The sequence below is a fragment of the Sarcophilus harrisii genome, chromosome 4, assembly GCF_902635505.1.
Source record: "Sarcophilus harrisii chromosome 4, mSarHar1.11, whole genome shotgun sequence".
NCBI classification, from domain to species: domain Eukaryota; kingdom Metazoa; phylum Chordata; class Mammalia; order Dasyuromorphia; family Dasyuridae; genus Sarcophilus; species Sarcophilus harrisii.
This window is the reverse complement of record NC_045429.1, coordinates 88,769,132-88,786,794: the sequence shown is the minus strand read 5'-3', so window position 1 is coordinate 88,786,794 and position 17,663 is coordinate 88,769,132. Positions and strand designations below refer to the sequence as shown.

Here is a 17,663-nt window from a genome sequence, read left to right as displayed (position 1 = left end):
AGAAAATAATATGCAAATAATTAGGCACACATACTATATAGATAAGATAAATTGTAGAGAATCCACAGAAGACACTAGTAGTAAGACAGGTAAGGGAAAGATTTCTTGTTAATGATTATATTTTAGATGCATTTTAAAAGAAGAAAGGAAACAAGAAGATAAAATTGAAGAGGAAGAGAATCACAAGGAATACGGGGTGGGGAAAATAAAGTGGTAGATGAGTAGAAAGCCTGAAGAGGAGAACAGCTTATAAAAGACTTCAAATGACAATCAGGCAATTTTATATTTTATATTGTAGACTATATGAATAAGAGAATGACAGGATGAGAAATGGGCTTACAAAGGTCACCGACAGATAAATAGACAATAGACTAAAGTGGGGAGAAACAACTCAAATAGACCAATCAATAGGTTATTTATTACAATAGTCCATGTGATGAAAGCCTATATCAAGGTAGCAGTCTCATAGGAGTGAAGGAGGAATATACAAAAGTTATTCTGAAAGATCAATAATTATATTAGATATGGTTGATCAAGAAAGAGTAAAGAGTTGAGGATTATAACCTGAGCTCTGAGTGACTGGGAGAGTGATGGTATTTTCCAAAAGCAAAAGGAAAGTTAAGATGATGGAAAAAGGGCAGGGATTTGCCTAAGTTCTCTTAAATTTTCCTCCAAATAACACCTCAAAATTCTGGAAAAGAAAAACCCATGTCTTGCTAGATTAATTAGTTTCCTATTGGGCCACATGGCCTCAACCCTTTTCCCATTTAAGACAATCCTGCATACAAGTACCAGAGTAATTTTTTTTTCTAAAGTTTAATCCTGACCTGTCAGCCTATTCAATAAACTCTAGCACCTCCGTATTAACTTCAGAATAAAAATAAAACAAAACAAAAACCGATTTTCCAATCAATAAATGCCAGAAGCACCTGATTATCTCTAGGATGAAATAAAATTGATATTTAAAACTTTTCACAAATTTGCTCCTTCCACCTTTCCATACTTCTTATAGAAACAGCTGGTGGTTCAATACTTAGAATATATTCAACCTCACCTGAGATACTGAGTAGCTATATTACCATAAGTAAATCACTTAAGCTGTCTTTCTCAGTTTTCTTAACTGTAAAGTGGGGATATTAATAACACCAATCTCCTAGGATTGCTCTGAGAATCAAATGTAATAATACTGGTAAATAGTAATTATCACAGTGCCTTGCACATAGTAGGAATTATATAAAAGCTTAACACGTTTCCCATCATCTTCCCTTCTTATACATTTCACTCCTCCACAGTCTATGGTCCAGCCCTATTAGTCTGCTTTCTGTGCACATACTTGTGCTCCATTACTCTTCTCCATGATTTTTTTTGACTTTCCCCCTGGGTTGAAATCAGCTTTCTCACCTGTTTCACTACTAGGAATTTCAGTTTTCCTTTGAGATAGCTTAAGTTCTACCTTATGCAATAAATTTTTCTTAGTTTCTTCAGGTCCTAATGTCCTACTTCTAGGGTTACCTCCCTTGAATTCATTCTTCAGATATTCTCTGTCTACTTATATTTGTCCATATATTCCATGTTAGAATAGAGGCTCCTCTAAGGGCCGTGAATGCATTACTTCTCTCTTTATATTCCTGAATATTAGGTAAGTACCTGGAACACATTTGTAGTCACTGAATAAATGCTTATTGATGAATTTGATTGATTTGTAGAATGGGGAGGGTTATTGTGCAAATCAAATCAGATGATGTAAGTAAAAAGCTATATAATGTAAGCAATTGGTGTTGAAACAATGTTAAATTTTGTCCTAAAGAATAATATTAATTTCCTGATTTAATTAAAACTTTAATGTAAAATATAAAAAAATTCTGGAATTGAGAAAAAATTGGTACTATAGGAAATGATGAGTTCATTCTGACAAGTACAGTGGTATTAATTTTTAAAAGAAGTTTATATGATAAAAATGATCTGTTAGATATTCAGTTTCTACTTATTATTTGTGTACAGTAACAAATTCTATGTGATATACTATAAACCTGGATTTCACTGAAAGTGTAATATAGATTTGAGTACATGGTCCCTTTTTTTCTGTCTGTTTTTAGAATGGATGATGCTGAGGCTTGTTTCATCCTAAGTAGTCGGTGTGAAGTTGACCGGACTTCATCTGTAAGTATAAAATTCTCCTATAGAAATTCATGTTTCTTACTGGTTATAGTTTTGTGCTTTACTGCTTCTTCAAGTATAAGTTATTTTTATTTTTTTCTGTTGTTTATTGAACCTAAATGATAACAATGTGATTCTAAAATCTCCTCTCCAAAAAAGGAAGTTACCATGTTGACTGAGTCAGCCTGAGGGTTTTTGAAATTCTTCCAACATCTCCCCATTGGTTTAATAATTTCATGCACAAAGTGAGATAATAGTTATGCAAATTGTAGTGTTGCTATTTTATTTATTCACTGAATATTCAATACAGCATTTGGAAGTAAAGTTGCTCAATGGTTTCCATGTTTTTATTTGTAAAAAGAGAATGGCTTTAGATGTTTTAAAAATCCCTTTCATTTCTAACATTCTATGACTCTTAAATTTATACATCAATGGCAGTTTATGTAGGTAGGGTACTTTCCTTGAAGTATATTAATGTGGTGTTGTACAATGCAGTCCTAATTATCTTGAGGAAATGACATGAATGATTTGCAAGTTTAGTCAAATGACTCACACAATCTCAACATTGCATATGACAGTCACTTAAACATTTGGTAAATTGATTTAAATCAAAGGCATACAAAAAATATTGTGTATGTGTATATAGATATTTATATACATCTCTCTGTCCCTTTGTTTCTGTTTCTGTTCTCTCTCTGTCTCTGTTTTTTTTTTTCTTTGCTCTCCATCTCTCTCTCTTTGCCTCTCTCTCATTTCTCCTTCTCTTTCAATAAAGCCAAATTATTTCAACTATCTTATTAAATCCACTTCTTCAGAGAGCAACATATCTTGCAAATTGTGCACTTTTCCCTTAAAATGATATCAATGCTCTATCATTGCTGACTATTCAACCAAGGGATTCCAAATATTTGTCCATTCTTTATTCAACGACCAAGGTACACAGAATTTATATTGGCCTTTGTAATAAAAGAAAATCTGTATTCTAAGATACCTTCATTTTAGATTTACCTCTTTAATAAGGAATACTTTTCTGCAAACATACCTATAAAAACAGAAGCATTAAAGAACATGTTGAGCTTATTGTTTTGATGCAATAGATTTGTCATAACATGCCTTCTCAAGATAGAATTTTCACATATACTATATCCTATAAGATAGTTTTGGTATTTCTTTTAGTAATACCATACTTGCCCAAGATTAAAACTTTTTACCTCTTAAATTAGACATCCAGGAATTGTTTGCTTTAGGGATAAACCTTATGTGCCACTATGTAAGGATACACATACTGAAGTACTATGTAAGGATACACATACATGTATATACTATCCATATCTTCTCTCCATATGTGTATTAGTATACTCATATATATGTGTGTGTGTGTGTGTGTATACACACACACACACACACACACACATATTCTTTATGTGTGGATATATGCACACATGCAGAGAAAAATATATATGCATATAAATGTTTATATATATATATATATATCAGTATCTTCTGTATATTTTTATATGTATATAGAAATATGCCTATATATTCTATGGGTATGAATACACACACACACACATATACATTAAACTCGCATATACCAATATCTTCTATATGTGTATGGACATATACTGATATCTTCCATATATATCTTCATTTATAATTATATACATTTATATGTTGGTTATGCATGGATAGACATAAATTTATATAAATATGCATATATAGTGATATATGTTATATATATGTGTATATTTATACAATGTATACCTGTATTATATAATACAGATATACATAAACACATACATATATGTATGTATCTGTATGTGTATATAAATTTATATCAAACTATAGGGAGAGTCTTCCCCTACCAACACAGTAGGATCTTGTCTTCAATTCTTTGTCTTGAAAAATTTTTTTAGGATCCTGAGATAAGTGATTTCTCTAAGGGACAAGTTAATATGTGTCAGAAATGGGAATGAGATCTTCTCTGAGTAAAGTACTTCCTCTATCCATATAATCCAATCTGTGATTTCATCCATATAAGGAATTTCCAGTGAGAAATTTTTCTCTACCAGTGCAAATCAGAACTTTTCTGTAATTTAAATCACTGGAGGGTTGCCTGACTTCATTGAAATATTAACTTCTTTCATTGAAAGACACATAATGCTGCCTCTCAAGTAATAATAAGCAAAAATTAATTCATATTTCTTAAATATATCATATAATTTCAGCGAAAGTGAAGAGATAAAAAACTGAAGTGAGAAATACTATTCAAATGAAAACCACTGCTTTCCACCCCATAATAAATAGCGATTAAGATTTTACTAATAGGTTGTACTTGCTTTAAAAAACTCAAAATAATGTGATTGTGCTGAACTCTGTTCCTTCCAACTTTCTTTACATCACTCCCCTTTATTTATCCAAATTGTATTAACCCTTATCCTCTGAAGATCTCAAAACTTTCTAATATATTACTGAAATAATATTTTCATAGTCATATTGATGAGTCATTTAGTAGAATGAAAAGATTTTTCTTTTCTTCTTATGCTTCCTGAAAAATAATTTATTCATTGAGTATAGAATAATCACTTATTTTTATCATTATTATAGAATTCATTTGAAGCTGGTACTTTTAAATGATATTCTCTCACCAAAAGTATCTATTACTAAGCTATTCTAGCAATTTATTAAGAGCTCCCATGTACACTTCTAAAGCTAGGTTTAGACTTGGAAAATATTAATTGCATAGTCTTTTTGACAGATAGGATGCCTTATTTTTTTTTTTTAAAGCTGACAGTTATTTGATTGATGACAATGCAAAATTTAGTGAATCGTCCCTTTTTTGTTTTTTTAGAAGCAGTGTTCTAGAACTAGGAGCAATACATCCAACCTTAGAATTAGTTTCTGTACATTTTTTGTTTTGTTTTTTTGTTTTGTTTTGTTTTCCTCTGAATTAAATCAAACTGAAAAAATGAATAGGTAGCATGCCCTGGAATTAATAATATTTCATTAAAATAACTGCATTCATATGTTAAACCATCTCACAAGATGTCTTTATTAAAATGGTTACTTTTAGAAACTCACAGTTAAATCATGGATATGAAAAAAAGCACAGCAGCTGTTTTGGTAGTTTGATTGTTCTGCTTGATAAAGGACTGGAATCTAATCAAAAATTAATATTCTATGCTTGAAAAGCATTATTAAGGTCAAAATGCTTTCTGATGATGTAGGTAGAAGAATGGCTCATTTCTGGGAGGATTTGAACTATAGAAGGCTAATGAATAGGAAATAAATTTGTACATATACTTAGTCTTCTATAGAAGGACTTGTTTAAAAAAAAATACTGATATTTAAGTCAGAAGATAAATAAGATTAGGGGGGAAAAGCCTAATAGAATAATCCCTTAAGCCACGTTGATATAATTGATACTTTTAAAAAAGTTCCATTTTATTTTTCTTTGAGGTATAAAAGTAATATGATAGCACAAACAAGAGATTAATGTGTATCCTCTTGTCATATCCAGATGATTAAATTTGCATTTGTATGACTCATTTGGGGCCTTACTATCTTTCCTACTTTACTGATAGTTAAGCAAGCACCTTGAAGACAGGATCATTATTCTATGTAGCTTCCTGTAGCCCCTCCTAAAGCCAAGAATAGTGCTTTACACATAGAAATCAAATATTTACTAAAATCCTATTGTGCAAGGCAATGTGCTAGATGCTGATAATAAGAAAAGGGAAAAATAAAATTGTCTCTGACTTAAAAGAGATTTCATTCTATTATGCACATGCAATCAGTACATGTGTAATTAAACACAAAATTTAAAAACATCTCAAGAATGAAAGAATGTGAACAACTGAGTGTAATGAGGAAAGGCTTTTTCTAGAAAGTAGCCACAGGGGATGTGATCTGAAAGATACTAGGGGTCTAAGATGCACTGGTACAGTAATAATGATAGTAGCTAATGATCAATTTATAATTGTTATCTATTTGCTTATATAGGATTACTCTTTACCCTGTCACTTCCATATTTTCTGCAACTATATGCTATAGATATGGTCAGTGATTTTTCAGGATTATATAGACATATATTGTGTTCTATCTATCTTGGAACAAATACAGTGTATTTCTTATCAGCTATTTCTTCCATTATTATTAGTGCCCCATAATCATTTTATTCTTCTTTCTTTTTTTCTCATATTCTCATTCACATCGAACATATTTTCATGTGTTCCTATTCATTCGATCTTTTTATATGCATAATTGTCTTTCTTCTTCCCCCAATCTTTCCCATTTTTCCAAACCCATCATGGATATAACTAACCCTTTACCTAGTGATACAACACATGAATATAGACTTTGAGTCAGAAAAATAGATATGTTTCTTATAAATAGGATCTATCTTTTGCCTTTCTTTTTATACCCACTGTTTAGGACAATGTGAGGAACATATCAGGTGCCTAATGTTTGCTGAGTAACTGAGTTTGAATCTTGTCTCAAACACTAATCATGTGACCCTGAGCAAGTTATTTAATTTTTCATTTAAACTTCATTTGTGAAATGATATAATATATAAACCATTTTTCAAAGCTTCAAGCACTATATAAATGTCATTATACTTATTATCATTATTTTTCACTCTTTGTTTTGTTTTTCCCTCTTAATAAAGCCTGTGTTTATAGTATAATTTAACACATTTTTCATATATTGATTTTTTTTTTTTTTTTTTTTTTTTTTTTTTTTTTTTTTTGCTGAGGTAATTGGGGTTAAGCGACTTGTTCAGGTCACACAGCTAGGGAGTCTTAAGTGTCTGAGGTCAAATTTGAACTCAGGTCTTCCTGACTTCAGGTCTGATGCTATATATTGTATCACTTAGCCACTCCTGATTTTTTCCATTTTTATTTCTATTTTAGTTCTCTTGCTTATTTTATGCTTTCTGTTTTTCATTTCATTGTTGTATTCATGTTATGAGAAGTAAACAGCAATAAGTATGTAAGAAAAAGTGAACTAATATCATGGTATTGATACTGTAAGTATCTGAGGTGAGATTTGAACTCATATTTTTTTGCCTTCAGGTCCATTATTCTGCCCATTATATCATCTAGTTGTCACAAAAAAGCATTAAATGGAATAGAGGAATGTTTGTTTTATTTTAGAGGCGGGTGGGAGACATTGGAGTTTTATAAGCAATGGGGTAACATAGTGAGACATGTAATATGAATACATATTTGGTAGCAATATGTAGAATAGAAGGAGAGGGAAAAGACTCTAAAGAGTTAAAGACTATAATTAGGAGGTTACTAGAATCCTTCTGGTGATGAGTGGTGAAAGCATGGCCTACAGGCAAGAGATTAAAAATGTGTAATTGTTGGAGGCAATTTGCATATGAGGAGTTAGGGAGAGAAAAGTCAAAATTTGCAAACCTGGGTGTTTAAAAGATCTTTAAACTCAACAGAAATAGGAAGCAAAAAAGAAGATAGGGATATCTGTTTTGTAAACTGTAAGCTTGGTTTTTTTGTTTGTTTGTTTTGTTTGTTTGTTTTGTTTTGTTTTCTTTGTATCCCTATTATCCAGAACAGAGCCTTGCAAATAATTGGTTCACAATAAGTACTGGTTGCATTGATTCTTCTCTGTTTATTTTACAGGATAATCTATTTCTGTCTTAATCATGTTTATTCTGCTCTTTTCATTTTGAGGAGCACCTTCCTTGGTAGAAAAGTTGAAAACAAAATAGCAATTAATGAGTGCCATTTAATTCTTTCTTCTTATATCATTTCGTATCCCATTCTTATTTTGATTTAAAATGGTTTAAGAATCTATGTTTAGAAAATATATATTTTGTAAGCTTGTTTATCCTGGCCTTTAGACTTCCTGATTTTAGTCTTAGAAATTTGTGCTGGGTTTTCCATATTTATCTTTGGTGATTTAGTCCATCTTTTATAATATTCTTTTAAAATATGAAGTCATTAGAAAACTTCTTGTGTATCATATTTATGCTTCTCCATTTTCTTCCTCATTGTGTTTGCATGGTTATACTTTTGTATTTTAGAAATAACAATTATCATAAATATTATTTTCATTGAAATTTTTCTTATTGTGTACCTATATTTTCTACTGAAATTTTGTAGCATCATTACCAAAAAGTGTATAAATTTTTAAGAATAATAAGAAGAATAATAAGAACTAAGTGTTCTTAGTATTCTTTTAAATATAAGAAATGCTAAGTGAAAAGGTCACTTTATTCCTAGGTTGTTGTCATTTCCCTATTGTCAATAACTACTTCTTTGGGTGGAAGTAACAATTTCCCTTGACACATTCTCTATTTTTTCAAAATAAATGTTGAAGCAAATCCTTTACATCAAGTCTTAATTGGTCTCTCAAGAAACCTACACCAATTGCTCCTATTTCTATGTGATAAGGCTATGTATAGTAATACACATTTAAACTCCCTAGACAAAATAGTTTCTAAGTACTTGGTGAAAGCCTTGATATTTCCTCTAAATATTCTCTCTTCCCTAAAATAAATATCCCTAACTACTTTACCTGGTTATTGTGTAGTTTTATCTCAAGGTCTTTTTATCTTCCCATTCATTTCTCTGAATACTTTCTAGTTAATTAATATCATCACAAAATATGAAACCTGGAACAAAACACAAAAACAATATTATAGATTTCTTTGAATATGACAGAGTATATCAGGACCATCAAAGTGTTGATTCTGCAGCCAGGTGGTTCAGTGGCAAGATATGAGTTCAAATCTCACCTCATATCTGTCTAACCCTAGACTGCTCACTTTGCCTAAGTTTTCTCATATGTAAAATTAGAATAATAATAGCATCCACTTCACAGGATTGTTTTGTGTATCAAATTATAATATTTGTAAAGCTTTCAGCATAGTACCTGGGCATATAATTGATATTTAATAAATGTTTATTCCTTCCCTTATTCCTTATAGCCATTATACAATTTTTGATGAAGTTTAAGGTTACATTATTTTTTTTGGCTGCCATTAATTTTTGATTAGTATCAAACATATAAACCCATAAGCCTCAGATTTTTTTCAAATGAATCATTATTTAGTCATATCTCCATATTTATAGTTGCATAAATTATTTTTGAATTCAAATCCAAGATTTTAAGTACATTTTATTCAATTTCATTTAAGTTAATTGAGTTCTATTTTCTAGCTTGCTGAAAATTTGGGGGATTCTGATTTTGTCATATGATGTGTTAGCTCTCCCTCTGTATACTTTGTATACTTGAACATTTTTTCTTTGTCATAGAAAATGACAAAAATATTGATAAGGCAGTTTTGGTATAGCAGAAAATACATAGAATTTGTTATGCTTGATTTGGAATGATGTAATTTGATATCAAATCCTAACATCACCATGTACTGTCTATGTCCCTTTGGGCAAGTAATGTAACTTTTCTGGGGCTGTTTCCTCATCTGTAAATGATGGCCACCTAAGGTTTCTCCAAATCTGTGATCTGAGATGTTGATATAGCATGATAGCAAAAATAAATCTTTGGTATAATCAGTGAATTCTTTTAATGTTGATATTGACCCATTCATTGTAGGTTGTTCATGTAACCTTTTCTAAACCTAACTGATAATATGATTATCTACCTTACACCTGTTCATCTTGTCCACAATGATAACATGAAAAAATTTTACCAAAAGTTTGTTAAAAGTTAGGTAAAATATATCTGTAGTGTTTTCTCATTTAATTACAAGGTCAAAAAAAAAATGGAAAATGAGACTTTAACATCTGTCTTTGATGAGGTCACACTGACTTTTGCATTGACCAGATTGTGTTTGGAGCTAGATAGAACTTTATGGTGTTCTACTCATGAAAGAATATTATACTATCCAATCTTGGTGATATCTACAAGACAGTGTTTATTTTCTTCTATCAAAATCCCAAGCTTGTGTTATTATTTTAATCTATGCATTGGTCTATAAATCATTAGACTTATAAGTATCAACTTCAATCCTCTTTCTTATTATTTTCTCCTCAGAATTCATGGATACCTCTTTTATTATTGTTTTCATTTATTTATTTATTTATTTATTTTACTGTACTCGTTTCCCGCTGTAATGTTTTGACTTCTTCCTGTGCCTTTTGACTCTTCATTTTAAGGTTTAGCTTAAAGCCTTTGAGCAGGTTAATAAATCTCTTTCTCATCTTTAAAGAAGTCTTTTGCTAGAAATCAATTTTCCTGATCTTGTAAGCTATCAAACAAAACTTCCACCGCCACCACATCATCATCATAGCCTGTTCTTTTAGACTGTCCCATGATTGATTACTCACTTAAATATTATCCTTTTATTCCAGGGTCCTGAACTTAATTCATAAGAATTCAATTCAACAAATACATATTAAACACTATCTAAAGAGCACTGTGTGGGAAATATACACTGTGTGTATATTGTGGGAAATATAGATATGTCTTAAATGTAGATTTTGCCCTCAAATAGTTTATAGTAATAAGATATGGCACCTACTTAAATAGCTATAATGCAAAATATGAGTGGATAAGCATATAAAAAGTATAACTAAGGTATAAGGGAATGGATTTCTTATTGGGACTTCAAGATAGAATGAAACACAACAGTCAGAAATAAGGGAGTATGGTCTTTTTTTTTTTTTTTTTTTCTTTGTATTGCCATGAATAAAGGCACAGAAAGCTTAGGGATGGGTATAGAGGATTATATTATACAGCACATGGAACAAAATAGTATGGAATAAATTTGGTAGAATAAAAGGAGAAGAGATTAAACATAGAAAGCAGAATGAAGATAGCAAGAGTTTTATATGCGCTCTCCTCAAAATCCCTTCAAACAACATTACGTGATTTCCCCCAAAATTGTAGAGTGGCAAAATCAACAAAAGGACTGGGTTAACTAATTTCCCTGGCCAAGACAACTTAGAAGTCCAGCAGAAAAGTTCTTTTTCAATGTCTATAGTTGGATCTGGGTTGAAGTCCTGGGTCTCAGAGTGAGGAGTCACTAGCACATGAAAGCTTGTGACGAGGGGAAATTGAGATTCTGGTCACACTTCCATGGCCAGAAAAGATTGCTTACCAACACAGAATACAAGTATAGTAAACATACCTTTTTTTCCCTAGATCATACCACAGTGGAAGAACCCAAAATTTACAGGTTTCCATAATTATCTCTGAAAACAGGTTCCCTTAAAACCCCCTTTAAGAATGGGGACAGTACCCCTTCTACTCTAGAAGGAGAACCCCTCTTATACTATGGCATAAATTCAAAGTCAGGGAACATATTGTTAAAATGAACAAACAGCAGGAAAAAGATCCTAAGTATAGAAAGTTAGGAAGATGAAAGCAAATGCAAGAGAAGACAACAAAGTCAAAACTAATACATATAAAGCCTCAAAACATAAAAATTGGTCTTAAACCATGGAAGAGCTCAAAGGGAATTTTTAAAAATGAAATGAGAAGTAGAGAAAATATAGAAAACAATGTGCAAAAAAAAGCATTAAAAAGAGTCAATAATGTAGTAAAGGAGACACATAATTAATGAAGAAAATAATACTTTAAAAAACAGAATAGGTCAAAAAGGCACAGAAATCCACTGAAAAAAAGAATACCTTGAATTAAATTGAATTGAAGTTGGCCAAATAGGAAAAATGTATGTAAAAATTTATCAACGAAGACTCCTCAAAAAATAGAATTGGCCAACTCAGGATGGGGGTGGAGAGAAGATACAATAAAATCACTGAAAAAATTCCTTAAAGATTAGAATTGGACAAGTGGCAACTAATGATTTTATAAGACATTAAGAAACACTAAAATAAAATCAAAAGATTCAATTTTTAAAATGTGAAATAGTTCCTTGGAAAAACAATTGACAAAGAAAATAGATCAAGAAGAGATCATTTAATAATTATTGGGCAACCTGATAACCATGATTTAAAAAGAAAAGCCTAGATATCATCTTTCAAGAAAATGTCAAGGAATACTGCCCTGATATTCCAGAAACAGAGGGTAAAATAGAAATGGAAAGAATCCACTGATCACCTCCTTAAAGAGATTCCAAAATAAAAATCCCCAGTGTGTGGGACAAGACAAGCTCAAATAAATCAAATAAATTAAGATTTCTCAAGGCAAAAGCAGAAAGGAATTTTATTACAATCTCCAGAGATAGGATGTCACCCTTCCCCCTCACCAAGCAGTTGGGCAAAGAGAGGCAAGGCCCAGTTAACAGACATTAATTAAATACGGGTTAGGGTTAACCCTCCCCATAGGCTGGATCTTTGTCCTGATTAGCCAGGACAAATGACCTGACATTCTAACTCATAAATGAGGAAAAACTTTCAACCCAACCACTTCTTTAGGATTACTAAATTACCTCAAATGGGAGTTTCAATGCCAAGGTGACCTCAACTTAGTCTCACAAAGAAAAAGTCCCACTCCTTGTAAACCATGTGATTTCTGAAGAAAGAAATTTGGCCCTGGGGCACAACTGACCTTCACTCTTTAGAACACTGTCTCCATCTTGTGAGACAGCTCTCTCAGCTCACTTCATTCAATTACCCCTTCTCTTTCATCAGTTAAAAGCTTTTCACACCAAAGTTTATCCATTTCCTCAACTCCCTGATCAATTTCATCTTCAGAGTCTGACCTATCCTTCCAGGCTCTAGTTCCCACCCTTGTCTCTTGAGCACTATAGATGGTGCTAATCCCATGTCTGTACCTTCTATGTTAATAATTTGCACAGAGTTTTCTGAACCATATTGGTAATACATTACATCACACAGGGGGAACATAACTCTACTGAAGGCTATCAGGAAAAACCATAGTCTGTCTCCAACAGGCTCCTTCAAACCAAGACCACCAAGAGGCATTAAAAGGGAAGGTACAAGTTTAACTCAGAACATGTACTAATTTTCTGATGTCTTTCTCTATGTATATATAGATATATATTTTATATGATTTTATATAACCATAAAAAGATGGTTATATCTTTTACCAAGGCAATAGTCAGTATTTTCTTCTGGGAACATAGTCTTTTCTCATGGGAATATTAACTATGAAATCATCCAGATAATTTCCTCCCTTCCTTGCTCTTCATTCTAATCATCTTGGATAATACAGATTGGGAATAGAAGGATCCAACCAAGTGCTATGAGAGCCTTCCACAGATATTTCCTTCCTGATGGTAGTTTTCTTCCTGGGCTCAGGTGACAGGGCCAATCATCCCAACCAATTATATCCTGTAAAGGGCTGAAAGTCTGAATAGCTGCACTGGAATCAGACAGCCGAGCACTTAAGGCTAATTACCTACAGCTATTAACTATCTATTAGCATCTATTAGCATGTGCTTGGAAAAATGGCCCTTCTCACTATTCTGTGCTAGTGTATACAGATAATTGTAGGAGGGATTAGGGGGTGGAGTAAGACAAGCCAGAGTCACTTTGGAGGAGAAAGAGGAGAAAGAAGGTCAGTAGGTGGAGAGCTTGTGCAATTTCATCCATCTCCTTTACTTCTACCCCTAAAGACCAAGGACTTTTGCTAATCCTGACTCTGGCTGTTCCTGAGGTCACCAGTGGTTAACCCAAACTTCACAAAATCCCCCATAATTGGAGTAGGTAATCTTTCACAAATAAAGATGCTTACCACAAAAGTCAGCAAAAACAGAGATGTTAAAATAGACAAACATATGCACCTAATAACAGATGGAGGATTAGATTATACTCACTTATTTACTTTAGGATATAATGAACACTTTTTTTTTTTTTTTTTGAATGGTGCTCATGCCTTCTGCTGACCATTTGTCCTGATTATAAAAACTTGCCAGTAGAGAAAAAAAGCAGGGCCATGATACCATCAAAACAAGTCCTTTAGGCCTTGACCTGAGTACACATACAAGGTATAGGATAAAGCATACTTTACTCAGTTTTAGCCAGTATATAACTCCTTAAAAACTTTTCCTTTGTTTCAAAAGAGGGTCTTTCTCTTTCTTTTCCCAAATAGAATAAATCAATTTCATATGAGAAGAGTCCCAGGTCACATCTGGGGACAGTTCTAATTTTTTAATAAAGCAATAGGGAAATATTTGGTCCAATGTCAATTTAGTAATCAGTTTCTTAAGAATATGATTCATTCTTTCTACTTCCCTGATAATGCAAGATGCCCGGGTGTGTGCAGTTGCCACTCAATTTACAATCCTTACCCATTATTTCTTATAACCTAAAAGTAAAATATATTTCTATCACAATCAATTATCTCTACCAGTCCATACTTTGGTACAAATTGCTCCAATGTTATTTCACTATCCCCTCTTAGCAGCAGAGCTCAAAGGAAAGCTTCCACTCATATGCCTATATCTCTAATTCCCCATTGGTGTCATTTCATTAAAGCCTAACCTAAATGTTCTGGAGCCAGGCTCCATCTCTCTCAGGGGTTACCTCCTCAATATTTCTTATTTATTTTTAGACATGTGACACACCTTTCAGGTACAATTTGTTCTGCAATTACACACATTCCTATATGCCAAATTTCCTTGCTTTTATAAACCTTAAGATTAATATTCTAAATAACCTTGGATCAAATTTCACAAAATTTATGCCACATATCTAGCTGATGGGGGGAACCCTGAAATTGTCCTGACTTTGGGGTAAATGTTTGAGAACTCCTTAAAGGGGAGACATTTTCCTTGAACTCTGCTGGGAGAGGCCTGCCTCAGGGAATCAAGATAAAGTGGTTTCATTCTGTTATTTTGGTGGGACTAGTTGAGTCCAGGACCACTCCCTATTTAGCTCAAACTTAAGTAATCCTATTTAGCTGGAGAGCTAGATTTCTATTGACCCCTATTGAGCTGAAGATTGGCTCGAGACCACTCTCAGTAAGGGGTCCCATTATACTAGAAATCTAGGTCTGGGGGCAATAACCTCATTCCATTGAAACTTCAGTCTCAAATCTTCAAATGAGCAACTTCTGGGCTCATTTCTTGGCGGAGACCCAAAGCCAGAACATGCCAGGTTGAGGGACCTCTCCTTGGCATAGCTACCTGTGAGGATTCCCTCCCTGCTGAGAAGACACCTTTTTCTAAGAGTTAACCCCTCTTTATCTCTCTGCCAGGATTTCTCTGTTAGACCTTTACTTCTCTTTCAGGTCCTTGTCACTGAGGATGTCAGCCTCCTAACAAAAGCTGACTTCTTAGTGCCAGTAAACTTCGTTTTGCCAGTCTAACTTTTTGGGTTCATAAATTCTTTTACAAAGGACCTGCATTGACCAGAAGGGGTTCCCACAACTCTCTGTCCTATGCCGAACCTCATCATAGCTGGGCAGAAAAAATGTTAAAACACAGCTCATAGAAGTTTTACAAATTACCCAATATACAATTTAGCTAGCAACATAGTAGCTTAAATATATTTCATCTAATTAGGACCTACAAACATGTGATTTCTTTAGGTAACTTCCTAGAGAACCAAAAATTTTAACTTAAAATCAAGTCAAATATAGATATAAATTTCTAGTAGCAATACTTCATTATCAAGGCACACATTTCTAAATTCTTATACCAAAATAAAAAAATTTGTACTTTTAAAGTTAATAGTAATTATCCCTTACACTTTCAGAATCAGAATTCCAGTGTAAATCACACAGAAACACAGAAATCTATTTCACATAAAGATTTGGACATACTCAATTACCTCTGGGAGCATCCTCCCATACAGAGTAATCATGTTTTGGCTGTGGAAGACTTTTGGTTGAGCCCTCCATTTTGAATATTTGACGAGACTTTTCAGAGCACTCGTCCAGAGTCTCTCTACTTAAGGGTTGACTTAAGGGTGTCCCCAAAGGCTTATCCTGTCAAGAGCACCCCTCCAGAGTCCATAGCACCCCTCCAGAGTCTCTCTCAAGTCAAGGGTAGATTCAAGGGTCTCATAGGTCAGTCTTTCAGCTGAGTCACCTCAAAAGCCCCAGTCACCCAAAAGGCCTGTCCACTCCTCCAGAGTCTGTAGCACCCCACCAGAGTCTGTCAACTCAAGGATGGACTCAAGGGTCTCCCAGGTAGGTACTCACCCTTTTGGCATTCTGTGCATGAACGTTGCCTGATTCCATGCCCAATTCCTGCCACTTGTGATTTGCAGCAGAATCTATTAATTTACTTACTTTCATTTAGTGTCTCCTCATTGGGCCATTTAACCTTGGAAGCAGGAACAGGTCCCAGAAGCTGCCTAAAGATGGCAGGGTGCCATCTTGCTAGCTCTCCAGATGTCAGCCATTAACCAGGCCACATTATACCAGACAAGCTCTCATAAACTGTGTGGGACAAGACCACAGGCTGAAATACATCAAATAAATTGAGAAGATTTCTCAAGGCAAAAGCAGAAAGGAATTTTATTACAATTCTGGGAGAAACGGTATCTTCCCCCCCACAAGCAGTTGGGCAAGGAAAGGCAAGGCCCAGTTCAGACAAGAATTATATAGGGGCCTGGGCTAATGCTCCCTATAAGCTAGATCTTTGTCCTGATTAGCCAGGACAAGTCATAAGTGATAATTCTAAGTTATAAATGAGGAAAAACTTTCAACCCAATCCCATCTTTAGGATTACTAAATTATTTTAAATGGCAGTTTCAATGCCAAGATGGCACCAACTTAGTCTCACAAAGTAAAGATCCCATTCCTTGTAAACCAGGTGATCTCTGGAGAAAGAAACCTGGCCCTGGGTCACAACCGACTTCATTCTTTAGAACACTGTCTCCATCTTGTGAAACAGCTTTCACAGTTCACTTCATTCACCAGGAATAGTACAGCCAAATTCCAGAACTCCTATTTTAAGGAGAAAATATTACAAACAGCCAAAAAGAAAAAAAAAAAACTTAAATGCAATGAATACTCAGTATAACACAAGATTTAATAATTTCTACATTAAAACATCAGGCAGTTGTGATATTCTGGAGGGTAAAAAACTGGGATTACAACCAAGAATTCAATAAAACTGGGTATATAATCCTTTGGGGGGAAATGGATATTTAATAAAATTGAGGACTTTCAAGAATTCCTGATGAAAAGACCAGGGATGAACAAATATATTGATTCTTAAATACAAAACTCAAGTGAGGTATAGAAAGGTAAGCAGGAAAGAAAACTCATAAGGGATTCAACTACATTAAGTTGTTAACATTTCTACCTGGGAAAATATTTGTAATTCATAGAGCCTTTTTCATTATTAGGGTAGTTAGGGGTATACTTTAAAGGGCACAGGAATGAGCTAAATATGATGTGATAATTATTAAAATTATAAAATTAAGGGGTGAGAAAAAGACCCTGGTAGAAGGAAAAAAAAGGAGAGATAGAATGGGGTATGTTAAAACAAAACAAAACAAAAAAACAAAAAAAAACAAACCCCTTTTACAGTGGAGAGGAAAATGGGAGAGGTGTAAGGAGACTATGTGAACCTTATTCTCATTGGAATTATTTCAAAAAGGGAATATCATACGCACACAATTGGATATAGAACTCTG

The 17,663-nt window shown here is 33.3% G+C and overlaps 1 protein-coding gene across 2 annotated transcripts in view; it reads left to right on the top strand.

The window, feature by feature from the left end:
• KCNT2 (potassium sodium-activated channel subfamily T member 2) overlaps positions 1–17,663 on the top strand; it is a 542,167-nt gene that overhangs the window by 330,155 nt on the left and 194,349 nt on the right. For both annotated transcript variants that reach the window (XM_031937081.1, XM_031937080.1), the window contains exon 12: positions 2,097–2,160. In XM_031937081.1, the coding sequence (XP_031792941.1) occupies positions 2,097–2,160 (64 nt within the window). The remainder of the gene's footprint in view (positions 1–2,096; positions 2,161–17,663) is intronic.